The following is a 17,948-nucleotide window of genomic DNA, read 5'->3' as shown; positions in this document are numbered from 1 at the left end:
AAATTAGAATTAAGTTTGATTTGAAATTCTTAGTGTCTAGACAGACATCCTTGGCATTTCTTCTGCAGCAAACTGAAATACCATCCAAAAAGGAAAAAAGAAAGATGCCCAAACTGAATTTCTAATATGGCCATACAGAACTGATATCTCAGAAGAAATAAATTTTACAAGAAAATATTTATTTTTTATTAGCAAATTTATTTTTGCTTTAAGAAGTTTTTAGGTATAACAGGAAATTTATAGGAAAAATGTAATTTTTAATTGGTATGATGAAACCAGTTGAAAATTTGTGAGTTATACACATAATTGTTTTAGTGAGGTTTTATACTTTCAGACAGGTGTTCACAGGTGAAAGTCCTGTATGATCTTGGCACTCTGATATGAAATAAAAATTCAAGCAAGATTTCATCTATAAAAGGACAATGATTTCATTTCATTTCTTACGTCCCAGGATAATTTTCTTTTGGGCACATGACCTCACAACTTTTATTTAGTAAAAATATTAAAAATGATAAAAGAATGAAGTAAAGTTAAACTTTTATCAACATACAAAACAGTCAGCTTTCACTATATCCATGCAATTGCTTTCTCCTCCAAAACTACTGCTAAAATTCAAAGCATCACTAGCTCTCATGCTCTCAAGAAAACATGAGTCTAACAGATTTACCTTAAGACATTAGATCTGTTTAAACTGGTACTTTGCATCTGCAAGGGAGTTCATACCTAATTGTTCACACAGGCATCCAAGTGTTCCCTCCCCGCTGAAGGGTGCAGGGCAGGGCGAGGCCATGCCTGGGTGTCACTGGCAGGCCCTAGATGTAGGTGGTGGAGAGAGGAAGGGGAGACAGAAGTAGAAGAGCGGGAAAGAAAAAGAGGGACAGGCAGAGGGAAAAAGAAAAGGAAAAGGCATGGATGGGGAATGGAAAACCAATCACCTGGTACCAAAGGACATCTATGCCTGGCCCTGCCCTTGTCCTTCAAACCCAACAGGGAACAAGAATGGGAAGAGGAGGGGACTTCCCTGGTGGTCCAGTGATTAAGACTCCGTGCTTCCACTGCAGGGGGCACAGGTTCAATCCCTGGTTGGGGAACTAAGATCCCACATGCCGAGTGGTGTGCCCCACCACCCCCCCAAAAAAAAGAGAGAAAAAGAAAAAGAAAAAGAGAATGGGAAGAGAGGCACACAGAAGGGAGCAGGGCAAAACACAGTGCTGAGCACTGAGCACATCACAGGACCCAAACAGACAGAAATAAATGTCAAACTGAATCCACTCATGCTGTGTCCTCAGGCTGAACTTGGGCTCGACTCTATACACTACCCAAGATGTATTTTGGGAACCCACTGAACTGTAAGGAAATGAGGGCCAAACCTAGCCAAGGTTGCTTCCTCTTGGTAAAGGGAACACCACTTTCGTTCGTTTCATTCAGTAACCTTTGATTGCCTACAATGTGCTCAGTACAATGACACCCTTGTGGAGATCACGCTATGGACAAAGATGTGATTCTCACTGTTTAGTTCTCCCAACAAGAGGAGGATGTGGCACGCGCACTTCCTGACAAATAAATGACATTTTAGCAGCTATACGCTAAAACGCTATATAATTTAATGCAAACAAGCATTTGCATTAAAATATCTAAATTCATTCTCCATGCCTGTTCAACATGGAGGGGGGGAGCGCAGGGCCTGAGATGGGTGGGAATCACAAGGGTGATTCTTGAACCCCTGATTTCACGTTCCTTTTACAACGTGTGGAGAGGCCTGCAGGGTGAGAAGTGTCTGGCAGACGCTGCACCCTTGACCCTCTTTGTACATCCGGGAGTCTCGTATCAGGAACCACAGGAGCCTAATACTACCTCAATCAGAGTTTGCGTTTTCAATTAGAGTTTTCTCTTGGCGTCTACCTTGATGACTGTCACTCTGGAGTTTCCGCTGATTCCTCATCCAGCAGAGAGATGAACTCTCTTCCTTACATCTACCTCCTCCTCCTTTCCCAGGACTCCCAGATAAATATTTAACGTTACCTGCTACATCTGACACTACTTCAGCACTCTTGGAATATTAAGTCATAATATTTTTATCAATTATTCTGAGACATTTCTATGCCTCCTATATCACTTCAGTCCCAAGATTACAAAATTTCTAACAGAAGGGGTTGGCCAATTATGAGGCGCTAGTGTAGTAGCTGAATCCTCAGAAATAAAATAGCTTTTACTCGCCCTTTAAGGACAGAAACGGACCCAGATGCTCTAGTGATCCGGACTTGCAGAAGGGCCCAAGGAGAGACTGTGAAGCAATAACAGGACAGAGAAACCTTTAACAATTTTCCAGTTCGTTTTGACTCAGTTTGGCTTTATTTTTTTTGGAATATAATTCTGAAGCTGAAATATCACATACGACCCCTTTTAACATTTTGAGGCCAAATATAGACTTTGAGATTTATGTACCATTCTGTTTTCCTCTATTTTGCCAAATAATTGAGAGCTGGCTATATTAAGAAAGCTCTTCTGGCATTACATATTCAAAAACTGAATTTATAGCCTTTTTTTTCCTCTCTCTATGGTGCTCACTGGAGGAATTATTTAGCAAAATTATTCTCTAAGTAAGATGATTTTATTTATAGCCATGGTCATTTTTCTTTTTAGTAAGTAAAACGCTTGAAATGAAAATTTAAATGAGCACTATTTTATATTTATCAGACATTATAAAAATTCAATGATGTTCTTTTAGCATAAACTATATTCAGATGACGTATTTTAGACTGTAGACAAATAAGTACAAGGACCACTTAACATTAATTAGTCTAAGTCAACTCTTTTGGTTTATTTATATTAAAATATTTTATCTTTCAAGGACAATTTTTTAAGACATAAATTATAAATACTTAATAATGATAAAAGCATCTTAAATTTTTTTTTACACTAATATAGAGGTTACCTGTTAGATTGATCTAATTAAATTTCACATTTGGTCTCAACATTCTCTCTATTCTTTTATTAAATGCTTTTAAATAATGAATATTAACATAACAGCAATACTGACATTGTTCTTTTTATTAGCAATCATTTCTTTACTATCAAGTGTTTCTACTGATTCATACCATGATTAATTTTCATGACTTCTAAAATCAATTCCATATCTTCCATGTATTTAAATAAAAATACTGTGTAACTGTATCACAGCATCTTTACTAACCTACATATAATTTCTTTTCATCATGGGCATTTTTACTTCCATATTTTTTGTTGACTAGACTATAAATTATTATTGATGGAAATTAAAAATACTGTATTTATAGAACACCTGTTTTTTAATAGAACACATTTACAGAATGCTTAGCTCTGTGGAGTCCAGGTAACTTTAGGGGAGATTTGTTTTTAATTTCCTGGAGTGTGGTAACACTAAAAGTCATAGTTCTACTTTAAAATCTTCTTTATAAATCTAAAAGATGACCTGTTTATACAGGATGAAAAATCTTACCTCAACTGCATACGTAAATTCTTTATATTAAGCATAGAATAATGACAGTTTATACCTGGCAGTCATCCACCTTTGTCCTCATCACTCCTTTCATGTATTCCTTGTCCATAGTAGGAGAGACACCGAAACTATTTCCCATACATAGTATTTCTGCTTTTCCATCTGGGTAAGTCACTTCCACAGAACCATTCAGAATCACTGACCAGGAGTCCAGCTAGTTCCAAAAAATGAAGACAAAGCAGAAAATATAACATCATGATCGTGAAGCTGTAAATGCTGGAACGGTCCCTAAAAATGATTTACATCTTTTATTTTTTAAAGAGGGAACAAATAACCCAAGTACAGCTGACCGTTGGCCAAGTTCACAGAACCAGAACTAAAGCACAGCCATGGACCCACGGGTTTCCAGGTGCCTGCACGGCACTCCGCTCTCCTAATGACTCTAGCTGTTCCTCTCTTAAACGACACTAGGGAAAAAGTGTCTTCTGTTCCCCAAAACACATGTAAACAAGATAAAATGATCACCACAGCCTTGATAAGAACAGCACTGTGTTCTGACAAGAGGCATACTATTATGAACATTTAAGTTGCAAAATCTGAAAAGTTAAAATGTCAAAAATGTTTCTACCAGTATCATCTGGAATACCGCAAATAATAGAAAATAAAATAATGAACTTGGAAGACTCTGACACAACGAGTGCATCATAATTCCCGAATGATTGAAACTTATTGCTGCCCATGGTTTGTAAGGAGGAAACAAGAAGAATGGGGTTTTTGTTCGTTTGCTGCATCGAGCGAGGCTCACATAGAGACGTTATAAGTGGCAGAAATATTTCCTAACCTCTTCACCGTTGTTTAACACGATGGTCCCGGCTCTTTCCACCACTGCAAACACCATCACAGCACAGAGCTCCCGCCTCACCGACATCGTCATGTTGGCAAAAGCCGGCAGCTGGTGCATGAATTCAAGGAGTTGTTCTGAAAAGCAGAAGGCGTGTGAAAAAATGACAACTATTTCCCCAAACAAGCATTCAGAAAGAATGCGCTACGCCTCTTTCTTTTTAAATGTCCTACAATTCTGCCTGGTGAATAGTACAAAGACTTTAAATTATCTTCAGCACACGCTGAATTTCTTGCAGGTACACGAAGAATTCTGTCACTGTGGAAATGGTGACATTTCCTTGTTGATTCAGGAGCAACAGGACACAGTGCAGTTCAAATTCCAGTGGGAATGAAGAAATTAAGAAACTTCAAATGGGGAATTTCTATTGAAAATGAGCTGTGATCTTATTAAGGCTTATTAAGGGATGAAATGATACGCTGAAATGAAACAGAGCTCTGACAATTCTCTAGAAAGTCAGTAGGTCCATTCCGGTGCCTCTGGGGCGAGTGGATGCCCCAAACACACAGCAGAAACAACCACCTTCACTCTAAAGATGCTCCAGGATTTAGAAACCAGGGAATATCCTTCTGTGGGTCAGACAAATCCATAAAAACTAATCCATTAACAAGTTTACAACATTCTATGATAAAGGCGAATGAAAATGGATATATTATCTCTGATCCCACAGATGGACGAAAACACAGTTTGCTCACTCTTCCTATGGGCAATGCTGTGGACAAACAGCTTCTTCTTGGTAAGAATTCCTTACTAAGTTCTTTCCTCACTCCTCACCATGGCTGTAAGAGATGCATGGTTTCTTTTTCATTTCACAGGGAGGAAACCGTGTGGCTCAAAGGCATACAACTAGGAAGTGGCAGTGACACGATTCAGGACTGTGTCTCCATGCTCAGGCTGGGCATCACAGGTGGTGATAAAGACCACAGGGCGTGTGTCAGCCTGTGAACACTTACTAGCTGAATTACTTTGGGGAAGATGATTCATTTCCTTAAGGCGTGTTTCTCTCATTTGGAAAAGAATGAGATAATACCCACCTTACTAGACAGTTCTGAGGATCAAAAGGAATGAAGATGATAAAGTCCTCAGCAGAGAGTAGATACGCAATACATGAGAACTGCTGTTATTACCATTATTATTATATTCATGGTATCGTTCAAACTTTTGGCTAAGTAAAAATTCTACTACATTTTTCTTGTCTGCACATAATGATACTGTCCCTGTGCTCATTCCTGCTCTCTATTAGGACTTAGTGACAAGTTTTATGTTGTTGGATATAGTTTGTTAATTGCAAAAACAATGTATAATATAAAGATATGTTCTGTGAAAACATGACTTTTCCACAAGGTCAGACTAGGCGGTGTTTTCTGGTCCAGGTTGGTAACGTCTGTTCTGCTTAGACCCTACGTCATCCCTCCTGTACAAGACTTTTCATTACGGGGGTGGCTCTGGTAATCAGAAAGAATAACAGTGATACGTGGTACCCAGGGATTCTGTCCAACAAGACAGCGTTCTTCAACTTGACCCAGACCGATGCGTCAGGACATCAATTTACTGTTGCAACCAGCATTTTTAAAAGAGTAGGAGCGAGAGTATCAAAGTACATCAGTTACAGAAAGAATAAGTTCTGTTGAGTGAAACTTTCATTTCTGGAATGAGAAGATGTGTTGGTGTCCCGTCATAAAATATGTTTATGCCTGAGGGCAGCTATAAGGCAATTCTGAATAGCACCGCAAGAGATGACCCATACCTACTATCTGCGGGAGGTGGGACTCAGTGTTTTACAAATGCACTGGCTTTTTGACATGAAACGTAAAGGCAAATGAACAAATCGTGGTCCTCTGGCTGGCACACCCCCGTTAGTTCTGCTGTTACCAGTCTCTGTTCTCTTCGGCTGTCACACCCCACACTCCTCACTGTAAGGTATTAAAATACTAGCTATAGGTATTAGAACACCATTTCATTTTTTTCCTCTCCTAGTAAGAGCTAAATTTCCTTGGACAAGAAGAGATGCACGCTCTTAAGAAAAATACGAGACCAGAAATTGTCAGAAATGTTCTAAATTTAACATGTTTAGACAGTAATAAAAGTCAAATTACCACCACACACGATAGGAGAATATGAAGCATATGAATATGAAGTATAAAACGTATTCACTAATACTTGCAGCAATGATTTGAAGTGCTTGCACGGACAGTTGTCTTGCTTTCTCGCAGTTTCCTACTCCATTAGTGGGTCATGAAATCAATTTGTGATATGTGAGTAATGATTAACATTAAAGGATACAACAGAACAGAAAATATCTGTGTATCACATATAAGGATAAATAATAAAGGAGACAGAGAAGATAGAATAATAGTAAATGTATATAATTCTCCAGGCTCAGTTGAAAAATTAAAAATAAACAAACACTTAACCAGACAACATCCAAGTATTTTTAAAACTCTCAAAAACTCAATAATGGTATCACTGGTTTTGTGATAGCTTGTATTCTATCGTGTATTACACTGGAGGACTACAGCAATTAAAAAAAAATAAAGAATTTAGATCACCAATCTTTAAAAAAATAATAAATATAAAATGGAAGCATTTGACTACAGCAGCTCAACATAAACCCTGATGATGCCCCAGGAAGCATAGAGTTACAGGGATTATGTCAGCCAAGAATTCAGAGCGTGGAATGAGCACTGAGATAGTTCCCAGGACGTATGGAGAGAAGCAGTGTGGAAGGGAGAAACAGGACAGCTTTATTCTACACGGCTTGGAAGAATCTGTCTGGATAATACATTAATGTGATCTATCTTACTTTGTTAGGGAAGAAATATTCCTGTTTATGAAAAATATTAGACATTCAAAAAAACTTTTTTCTAGTCAATGTAACACAAAGAAAAGTTAAATAATCAACTTACAGACACCAGAAGCTTTAGTCAATTCAGAAAATTCTTATCTTATTGCTTTGGTTTAATTTTATATAAGAAATAATTTATATTAAGATTTTTTTTAAAAACCTGTGGATTTGTATGTGTGTGTGGTACACCAAGTGGGGAAAAAAAAAGGAATTCTTTGAAAGGGATCAAAGTAGTTCTCTACCTTAATGTGTAAAGGCCTCAAAACCAAAAATATTAAATTTGGAACCATTCAATAACTGAGTACCTACAGAGTTACGAGTTGAAGCGCAAAAATCAATAATGTCCCTTTCTTCAAAGTACTGAAACAAAGGTATACCCAAGAATCTGTGGGAACCCAAAGGGAATTCCTGCAGTTTTAAAAACATGATTAAATATTAGCAATTTTTAAAAATTTAGTTATTTATTTTTGGCTGCGTTGGGTCTTCGTTGTTGTGCACGGGCTTTCTCTAGTTGCGGCGAGCGGGGACTACTCTTCATTGCGGTGTGTGGGCTTCTCATTGTGGTGGCTTCTCTTGTTGCGGAGCATGGGCTCCAGGCGCATGGGCTTCCGTAGTTGTGGCATGCAGGCTCAGTAGTTGTGGCTTGCGGGCTCTAGAGTGCGGGCTCAGTAGTCGTGGCGCACGGGCTTAGTTCCTCCGTGGCATGTGGGATCTTCCCAGACCAGGGCTCGAACCCATGTCCCCTGCATTGGCAGGCGGATTCTTAACCACTGCACCATTAGGAAGTCCCTAGACCTTATCTTTCGTGATAATGATTTACTATTTTAAATAAAAATATATTTGATAGGAGCATGCATCTGAGTTATCACTGTTTACAAGCGTATTGGCAGTATTCAACTGTAAGTAATTCATCCAGAGATTATATCAACAAGCACACTTAAAAAAAAAAAATAGTGTGGTGTTCATTTGTAGGAATCAGCATAGCTCTTGCTTTCTAGAAATTCTGAGAGAGAAAACTTCTCAGATATGAAGTGAAAGTCTTAAATTTCCAAGAATAACATGCTACATGTATTTGCATAATCGTAATTTTCTTCCATAACGATACTAACATGAGCATACTCAAAAAAGGATAACCTCCATGTCAATCTGTTCATAAGCAGTGTTCAATCTAAGTTTTTAAAAACCCTATGAGCAAGGATTCTTAAGATGGGAAACCAAACACACTTCCAATTTCATTCTCTCTTTACAATAAAGCGATTTTGAAAAAGAAGTAGGATCTTGAAGTCAAACGTATGGTTGCCGAAGGGGAAACATAGGAGGGAGGGATAAATTGGGAGACTGGGATTGACACACACACACACACACACACACACACACACACACACACACACATACTACTGTATATAAAATGGATAACAAATAAGGCCCTGCTGTATAGCACAGGGAACTCTACTCAGTACTCTGTAATGGCCTATACGGGAAAAGAATCTGAAAAAGAATGAACATACGTATATGTGTAACTGATTCACTTTGCTGTGCACATGAAACTAACGCAACATTGTAAGTCAAATATACTCCAATAAAAAGTTTTTTAAAAATGAAAAAGAAGCGGGCAAGGACAAAGAGGATAAGGGAGTGGAATAAATTTTGGACAATGGAAATCAGATGAACGTGTGGTATCAGTCTGGAGGAAGCTAAACCCTACGTCTTCAGGGATGCAACAGGACCACTTCACTTCATGCTGCGGAAGCCTCAGAAGACTTGTGTCTAAGAGCACGTCAGGACCGGGGAGTGGACCAGGTGGAGGAGGGGGTGGGCTAAGCTGAGGAGGGACAGGGATGGGCATGTGAGAAGCAGCTACGTCCTTTCCTCCAACAGGAATCTAGAGGTTAATGCCCCCGGAAGGGTGACGGCAGAGGCACTTCTGTGCTGGGGGTGCAGGCGCGGCTGGCTTCCCACCACCTCCTTCGGGTCTGAACTTCTAAAAGGGCGTTGACAGTCCTTCCTTCCTACAACAGCCCCCTGTTCGCTGCACTCCCCGAAATATCTCCCCCACTTTATTCCTCAGACCCCAGCAGGACCAGGGCTCCCTGTTTGGTTCCCACTGGTCTGCCAGGACCTAGGAAACCTTCAGGCCACACAAGGCGCTCAGTCACATCCGCCGATGACCGAATGCTCACTCCACACAGCAGTCATCTCTAAAGAGCTAGCGATTCCCATCAATGGCTTTAGTTATATTTTAGATACCTAATCCAAGGTTCTGGTTTTCCATCTTTAATTCCCTAGCATACGTGCAGTGCTTAAACGGTACAAGGGCCTCCTCATACATGATACTGGCTCCCTTAAAACACAAGCAACCGGCCACTCACAGACGATGATGCCCATACTGTCCTATATCTAATCCCACTAGACCCAGTTCCTTGAATTTCTTTCAAATACGTATTGGCCCCAAAAGAGCCAACGGTGTGGAAGAGCAGACAATCAGATTCCAGACCTACGGGGCAGAGATGCTCTCAGAGGAAGCTGCTCTCACTGCCCCCGGCATCTAAGGAAGGAGCAGGGCCCATCAGGCAGGCATGAACGCTACAGCACCATTGCACAGTCAACTGTTGCTCTGACGGCAAAGCCGGGTAAAGGCGACCCCGGGGAAGGAAAAAGTGGACACAAAGCCACTTAGACTCTTAACCTGAGGGCGCACTTAAAGCCTCAACCCCCAGGTTCACGCGGGGCTCACTTGACATTCTGCTCTCTTCTTCCCCTGAGGCTCACCTTCCTACGGAACCAGAGAAGAAGAAAAGTCATTTGCATGACGGTTTTCCCGACCACCACCCGACTGATGTTCACACAAAGAAAAACTCGAGCTTCCTAGAAATAGTGCGCGCAAGACGATTAATAGAAGTAATAATGTTTGGAAGACTATGTTTATTTTTTTTGTCCAAGAGTAAGCCAAGGAACGGCTCGTGTGGAGGCTTTTATTAGCAACTTTTATTAGCTGTAGTCTCCTGAAGCTATGGCCTGAGTAAAATTAATTGTTTCAAAAATGTTTTCAACAACAAATGCCAAGGAACACTGACTGATACATTAATGACCTTTCAGAGCCTACTATTCTTGGGCTCCGTTGTATTACACAGTCTTACCTCTGAATTCTTTAAATTGCTATGAGATTCGTTTTCTCGCCCAGACTTACCGATGTCATCGTCTGTCCTGTCGATGGGGTCTTTCTCCAGGCAGTCTCGCACGATGTCCCTGCTCATCAGAGGGTCCGAGGCTCTCTCGATGTCCTCTTCGTCATCATCATCTTCAGAGTCCACTGCTGTCTCCGGTAACCCACTCAGGTCCATCTCACCAGCCTCACTTTCTGTGGCCTTAAAACAGACCCCAAATAAATAGATAGATGTATAGACAGACAGACAGACCAACTTTCTTAAGGAAATCTTTTGTGCCCAAAAGAAATAAAAACAAGTCTAGTTCGAAATATTGTTTTTTCTCATATTAACTTTCCATAACTAAGTTACACGTATTCAATGTTAACAAATAGTCGTGCACTAGGCACTACAGAAAAGAATTACTTCAACAAAATATGAGTGATTTTTATCACTGCTGGAATTTGTAGTTAGGATTAATGACTATCAATAATTCTGATTACCTGTCGTACGGCATTTGAAACATCGTAGAATAAGAAAAAGGCAGTATCTGTTTTCACTCCATTTTTCAGAGAATGGCTTAAGCTAAGAGCTTAAGGGTGACAATTAATTCTGAACAATTCCTTCCCCCAAAGAACAGGTGTAGACTTATTAATGCCAAGAAGACTGAACCACTTCTCTCTTATTAGACAGTCTTTGTGAAAAAGTGAATCCCAAATCAAAGGTAACCTGATAACTATGCAAACAAAACATTAATAATTACTTTGATGACCCCAGTGTCCACCCTCCAACTATACATCACCAAAGGTGTGAAAGACCCTACATGCCTGTAGGTGACACAGTCTTTCTTCCCATTCCTCAACACCGCTGAGTGCAGCACAGACCGAATGTCAAGTAATCAAGATCAAGAAAGAATGAGGCAAACGTAAAATTAGCTCAGGAACGTCTGAAGGAACCAGGTATAACAGGAATGAAGAGAAGGAAGGAAGTCTAAGAATGCTGCTGTCTTTATTCATAGCTGCAAATCTGTAGCTACTCTCTAGTGCTGAAAAAATGTTAAATAAATGCAATGACCCAATCTCTTTTAGAATTTGTTTTTAATTCTGGAAAGAGACTCCAAGGCCTGTTATGGTTCTGTGATTAAAAACAAATATTTAGTCTGAATCAAGAGTCACAAGTTTCAAAATGGGCTCTTCTGCTGAGCTATCTCAAGTACAGATGCGCTATCCTTTCTAGGCTATTCTATATGCTTTTGTAATGATCATCTCAACCATCATGTACTATGTATCATATTGGCCTCATCTGACATATGTACCCAGAATTTACTAACTGCTTAAGCACACTAAGAACGAGTACAATTAAGTATCAACTATATCCATTTTGAACATCATAAACGTGGTTTTCCAGATAAAATAGTAAACGCTTAGAAACGCTTTACTATAAGACTATTAATTTTGTAGAAGACATAAAGTTGACCAACTTCAAATAACTCACAGTCCACATGATTTTCAAAGACAATAAAGACATCTTATTTTGAAGAATAGGCAAATACAGATTAAAATAAATAAATGAACGATGAAAATATAAAACGCTGAACGTAATAACAGAAAGCCAACACCAAATACTGACAATGTGCCAGGAGCTCTGCTCTAAGTGCTTCACATGCATTGACTTGTTTAACCCTTCAACAGTCCTATGAAGTGAGTCACTGACTTTTACTATTCTCCAAACATATAGGTAAAAAGAAACTATTTCTCCAAGATCATGTTGCTGGTAATTGTGGAATCAAGAACAGAGCCAGGAATTCCAGCTCCAGAGTCATAACTACAACCTAATCTGCCTCTTTGTAAGAGATACTTAACACATGAGTGCAGCTTATAGAAGGATCTATACTTTTTCTATCATTTAGTTTAAATCAATGTTTAAAGAATAAATTGTATTATTTAAAAAATTTTTTTAAGAACACATATATTTGTTTGTTTTGGCTGCTCTGGGTCTTAGTGGCGGCATGAGGGATCTTCGCTGCCGCGTGTGGACTTCTTAGGTGCGGCATGCAAACTCCTAGTTGCGGCACGCACGCAGGATCTAGTTACCTGACCACGGATTGAACCTGGGCCCCCTGCATTGGGAGCATGGAGCCTTACCCACTGGACCACCAGGGAAGTCCCATATTATTTTCTTATCAACAAAGTTTCAGCTTTCTGAAGTCTTGGTTTATATCATAGAATATTTAATTCTACATTTTGAAGCAATACAAGTATGTGTTAATATTTTCTGAAGTTTAACAAAAAGAATTTTAATCACATTTCAGTTCCTTACGTACGATTTCCTGAACATACATTATACCGTACGTTGTAAGAATTATCACACATTATAAGAAAAACCTATGGGGAAAATAGTTGAAGACAGAATACCTAATGAAGACAGCATGAGTGAAAACGGAAAGTCTAACCTCTACAAAAGCTCTTTCAGCAGTGGCCTTAGTGAATACTGCTGCTTGGGTAGGACCACGGTGAGCAGAGATGCTCCAGGTGGGACAGCAACATGGCCTTGCAGCCAAGGCCGGAGAGTTAATTAATTGTGGCACACTCAGCAGCGCACCTCTCATTTATGATTTTTTTAAAAACCGAAGTATAGTTGATTTACAATGTTGTGTTAGTTTCTGGTGGACAGCAAAGTGATTCAGTTATACATATACATGCATATTCTTGTTCATATTGTTTCCCATGATGGTTTATTACAGGATGTTGAGTATAGTTCCCTGTGCTCTACAGCAGGACCTTGTTGTTACCTATTTTATACACAGCAGTGTGTATCTGCTCATATCTCTAACTTAAATCGTCTCTAGATTCCAGAATGACACTGAAACAGCAGTGGATGTGATACGGTATGCCAAGGCTGTGAGCAGAGAAACTAGGCCAATATTATTGTTATCACCACCTTATTTCTAACGCCTACAAATGTGACAATTTGCTAATGGTTGCTATGAGTACATTTTCACCTCAGTTTCATCTTAACATCAAAGATTATTATTCATCACCTTATATTTTCAAAGATACAATCAGTCCTCTATATCCACATTCTTTAATATTAGCCTAGAGTGAAGAGGCACTACTGAAGATAAAAATAAGAACAAAACACTTTTAAGTAATATAGCGATATAACTTAAGGTTTTTCTTAACTTTTAAACATCTAACGTATGGTAAGAGATGAAAGATATATTTTACACCATCCCAAAGAAATCATTCCTATCATTTAAATGAATGATATTTAAGTCTTAAATAGAACAAAAAGATTTTCCAATGTGAGTTGGATTAATCTCTCCAAAACTGAACCCACCACCCCATCTGTGTAAACAATCATTAGTTGTTTTCTATTCCTGTTATGTGTATTCCATTGCTTAAGAAACTATTCATAAAATAACATTTATGAAACCAGTAACTTAGAAGATTATTTTTATTTAAAATAAATACCCATGTTTTAGAGACACAAATGTAGAGTACAAACGTATGGACACCAAGGGGGGAAAGCAGGGGGGTGGTGGTGGGTGGGATGAACTGGGAGGTTGGGATTGACATATATACACGAATATGTATAAAACAGATAACTAATAAGAACCTGCCGTATTAAAAAAATAAAATAAAATTCAAAATAAAATAAAATACCCATTTTTATTTTAAAATACTACAGAATTCCTTTTAATAATACATCTTAAATAGAACTCAATGAACAAGTTTTTGGGAATCTACTAATTTCGTGAACAATGAGACCCTTGGAGACTGAGTGGAGTCCAAGGTTTAGTGAGCACTGACTGGTCTGTGGCGGGTGGGGAGAGGGCTAAACCTGAGCGCGCGGAACCTGGGACGCACTGGATTTACATCCGCTGAATGAACAGACAAAGCAGAGGTTAGTGGTTCAAATCTCAGCTCTAGCATTCATCAAGAGGCTTTATCAAAGTCGCTGATCCTCTGTAGACCCAGTTTTGTCACCAGGAAGCTGGAGTTACATTTCACCATTCATAGGATTGTTCTTGGATCGAATATGGGGAAAGAAAGCCAGTTACAGGCCACATTAAAGTCCCTTCCTCAAGGGGACACGTTTCCACCTCTGTGCCGGCATCCCTCTACCCCAGCAATGAGCCTTGCACGCAATTTACACTGGCAGAATTTGCCAAAACACTCCCCCCCAACACTCTGTTAAATATCCCAACCCCTTACACACTGTAAAAATTTCCCTCAGGCTAACTGCACCCATTAAGTTCTGGCTAAATGGCTCACACGATAATTATAAAAACAGTGATTCTATATTGAATGACTACTGTGTACCTAGCACTACATTTGATGCTTTTAGTACATAATAATCTTCATATCAATTCAGCAAATTAGGATTATTACCACTATTTTCCAGATGAGAAAACACGAAGGGAAACTAAATAAATTGTTCAAAACAAAACAAAACCTAGTAATTGTGCCAGGACTCAAAATCGGGTCCAACCAACACAAACTACTAAATACTTTGCACTATAATACTTCACCCAGTTTTCCAAACAGACTGTCTTCATAAAGAAAATAGTTAAAATATAATAAAGTAATAAAATGTGTCTTGCTTTGCTAAGTCATAAAACATAAAATTTACATTTGTATATAAACATAAAACACTTGCTACTTTCTAGCTTCCACCAAAGTACAATATTACTGAGATAATGCTAGACTTTAAACCCTTTCATTCTCAATAAAGATATGCACACACTTTATATTTAAAAGGTATGTAGGTAATGTGGGATTAACATATACACATTATTATATATAAAATGTGGACCTACAAGGACCTACTATATAGCACAGGGAACTATACTCAGTATTTTGAAATAACCTATAATGGAAAAGAATCTGAAAAAGAATATAAATATATAACTGAATCACATTGCTGTACACTTGAAACTAACACAATACTGTAAATTAACTGTACTTCAATAAAAAAAAATAAATAAAAGGTATAGAACAATGTCATTTAGGCAAAGAACTCCTGTTCTAAATTAATTTACCTTCCACATATATAACATAACATAGATTTAGGTGCACATTACAGCTAAATAGTATTATTCTCAAAAAAAACTATTAATATTCTCAGATCAATGCTGAGAGCGCTATGATTTATTTAAATAAAAAGGGACTAAATATAGTTTGTTATTATGAATACAGTTCTTAAAACCAGTTTATTTGGCATTTTTAAGGATATCAAGTAAATGAAGAAACTGAGGAAATATTAAATGCCATAAAGCGCTAGTGAAGTGTTAATTTAAAAAAAACAATGTAACTACTACACGTTTATCATTAAGTACTTAAAAATCATTTATGAAAAAGCTTTTTGCCTATTAAATATCCCACACCCACACATATCCCCATGTTTAGGAGGGCTGCTTTATAAGTAATCTTGAAACAAACTTTGTGCAGAATTTCAAACATACGTATGTAACCCAAATAGCACCTGAGTCAGACCCTGATATAAATTTAGGCTAGAAATTTATGTTGAAGGCTAACGCTGATGCTAATTTAACTGAGACAACAAAGTGAGTAGGCACTGCAGACAAAGCCATATATATGCATAAACTATGAAAATATATTTGGAAATAAGTATAATGCTTGCATTAAATCCAGTTTGTGTATCATAATTTGTGCTCTTCCTAATTTTACACTAGGAATTTTTTTAAAATTTCAATATAGGATTTACCTAAAAGAGAAGAACAATTCTTTAAAGCTTTTAATGTAAATTGTTAGGTTTCTTTCCAAAAGCTACAATCCTAACAGGTATAAGAATGTCTATCTATAAATATTATAAGAAAGTCTGTGCTAATTTGATAGGAAAAATAGTTTCATATTTAAATCCCCATATACTCACTTATGTCTTAAATATTTATTTAAGGTATAGACACGTGCATGTTCTCTTCTGCAAATTACCTACCCTTGTCCTTTGAATATCGTTATGCTATGAGTGAAGTATTTTTCTTATAATTTGCATGAGTGAGTTAAAAGTCTGACTTTAAATCTTTGTCTCAATTGCTCTTTTAATTATTAAAAGTTTTGATCATTCATTACACCATTAAGAGTTTGCTAACTCCTGGGAATCCCTGGGCGGTCCAGTGGGTAGGATTCGGCACTTTCACTGCCGTGGGCTCAGGTGCGATCCCTGGTTGGGGAACTAAGATACCACATGCCCTGCGGAGCAGTCGTAAGTAAGTAAAGTAAAATAAGTAAGTAAGTAAGTAAGTAAATAAATACTTTCCAAAAAAGAAAAAAAAAAAGTTTGCTAGCTCTTTATCTGGAATTTAATCTTAATTATGATACGAAGTATGGTCATTAAAGTGGGCCCCCCTCCCCCAAAGACCATTTACTGAATAATCCATCACTTCATTGATTTGAGGTTTCCTCTATTCCATATTGCATGCTTACACGTGAATTTCGTTTTGCTTGAACTCGGTTCCATCAGTCTGCCTACTTTCGTAGTTGTTTGCAGTCCACCCAAGTCACTGCTCTGATAATCACGCCACTTAACCAGGGCCTTACCGTGACTGGAAATTGCATTGTCTCGTGTCACCAGCTTAGGCACTCTGCTTTCTGTCACCAGTAGCCTCCCGCTTTTCAGCTTGCTTTCCTTGCCTTCCAAGGCAGCCCTTTTTCAAAACAAGCATGTTCCTCAGTCTTCCAGGCTCTCTGAGCTTCGTGCCTGGCTCTCACACTCCAGCTTCTGCCCCCTAGTCTAACACCACAGTCCCATTCCTTCCACGCGTCTTTCCTGAAGGCCTACGACTTCCTGGCCCTATTCCAGGCTCTAGAGAGAAGACGAAGACAAGACAGAGAAGTCCCTGCCTCTTGAAGCAGTCATGCTGGGGGACAGACCTAACTGAGAAAGTGACAATCACTTCAATTAAAGTCTAAAAGACCAGCCAGGGACGGGACCAACATGTAGGACCTGCGTTTCAAAGGGTAAGAAGGGAAGAACTCTCTGAGAAAGCGGTCCTTGGAAACGAAGGCCGAAAGGGATCAATGAAGGCCGAAAAGGAGAGAAAATTCTGGACAGAAGGCCTGCAAAAACAAAGCCCTGCGTTACGAGGAGCCTGGTGTGCTGTGCTGCTCCGTCTGTCTTTCCACTACACTCCTTGAATCAAGAGGCGGTCCCGGGGGAAGCCAAATCTTTGCTTTCTTTGTGCTCACTGTGGAGAAAACTACTTACCAGGGCAGAGGGAAATCACTCTGTATTTGGGGGCACCTACCCAGCTGAGCCTCCGATGCTCTGGTCAATTTGCTCCCCTTCTCTCCAAAACTATGATTCCAAAATGTGTCTCTCCTTGAGACTCTCCACCTGCCAACCCTCTCACTCTTTGCAAAGAAGGAACTCAGAGACACCAGGCAGAAACTCGCTCAACTCCCAAACTCCCCACTCCAAATCCACCATCATATGCCCCTGTTAAAAGAGAGGAGGTTTCTTTTCTTAAATAAGCTAGTGATCCCACTTTGCTCTTGAATTCCTCTCCTCCAACTCTCTCAGAAAAATTATTCAAACTTTTTCTCTCTGGCACATGGC

General features: G+C 38.9%; 1 protein-coding gene across 5 annotated transcripts in view; it reads right to left on the bottom strand.

Annotated features, from left to right (window-relative positions):
- RAPGEF2 (Rap guanine nucleotide exchange factor 2) overlaps positions 1-17,948 on the bottom strand; it is a 245,336-nt gene that overhangs the window by 35,528 nt on the left and 191,860 nt on the right. For all 5 annotated transcript variants that reach the window (XM_060011939.1, XM_060011941.1, XM_060011940.1 and 2 more), the window contains 3 exons: positions 10,412-10,589; positions 4,320-4,456; positions 3,534-3,692 (listed from right to left, as the gene is read on the bottom strand). In XM_060011939.1, the coding sequence (XP_059867922.1) occupies positions 3,534-3,692; positions 4,320-4,456; positions 10,412-10,589 (474 nt within the window). The remainder of the gene's footprint in view (positions 1-3,533; positions 3,693-4,319; positions 4,457-10,411; positions 10,590-17,948) is intronic.

The sequence above is a fragment of the Delphinus delphis genome, chromosome 5 (genome assembly GCF_949987515.2).
Source record: "Delphinus delphis chromosome 5, mDelDel1.2, whole genome shotgun sequence".
NCBI lineage: Eukaryota > Metazoa > Chordata > Mammalia > Artiodactyla > Delphinidae > Delphinus > Delphinus delphis.
The sequence above is the reverse complement of the archived record's forward strand: the minus strand, read 5'-3'. Positions and strand labels throughout refer to the sequence as shown.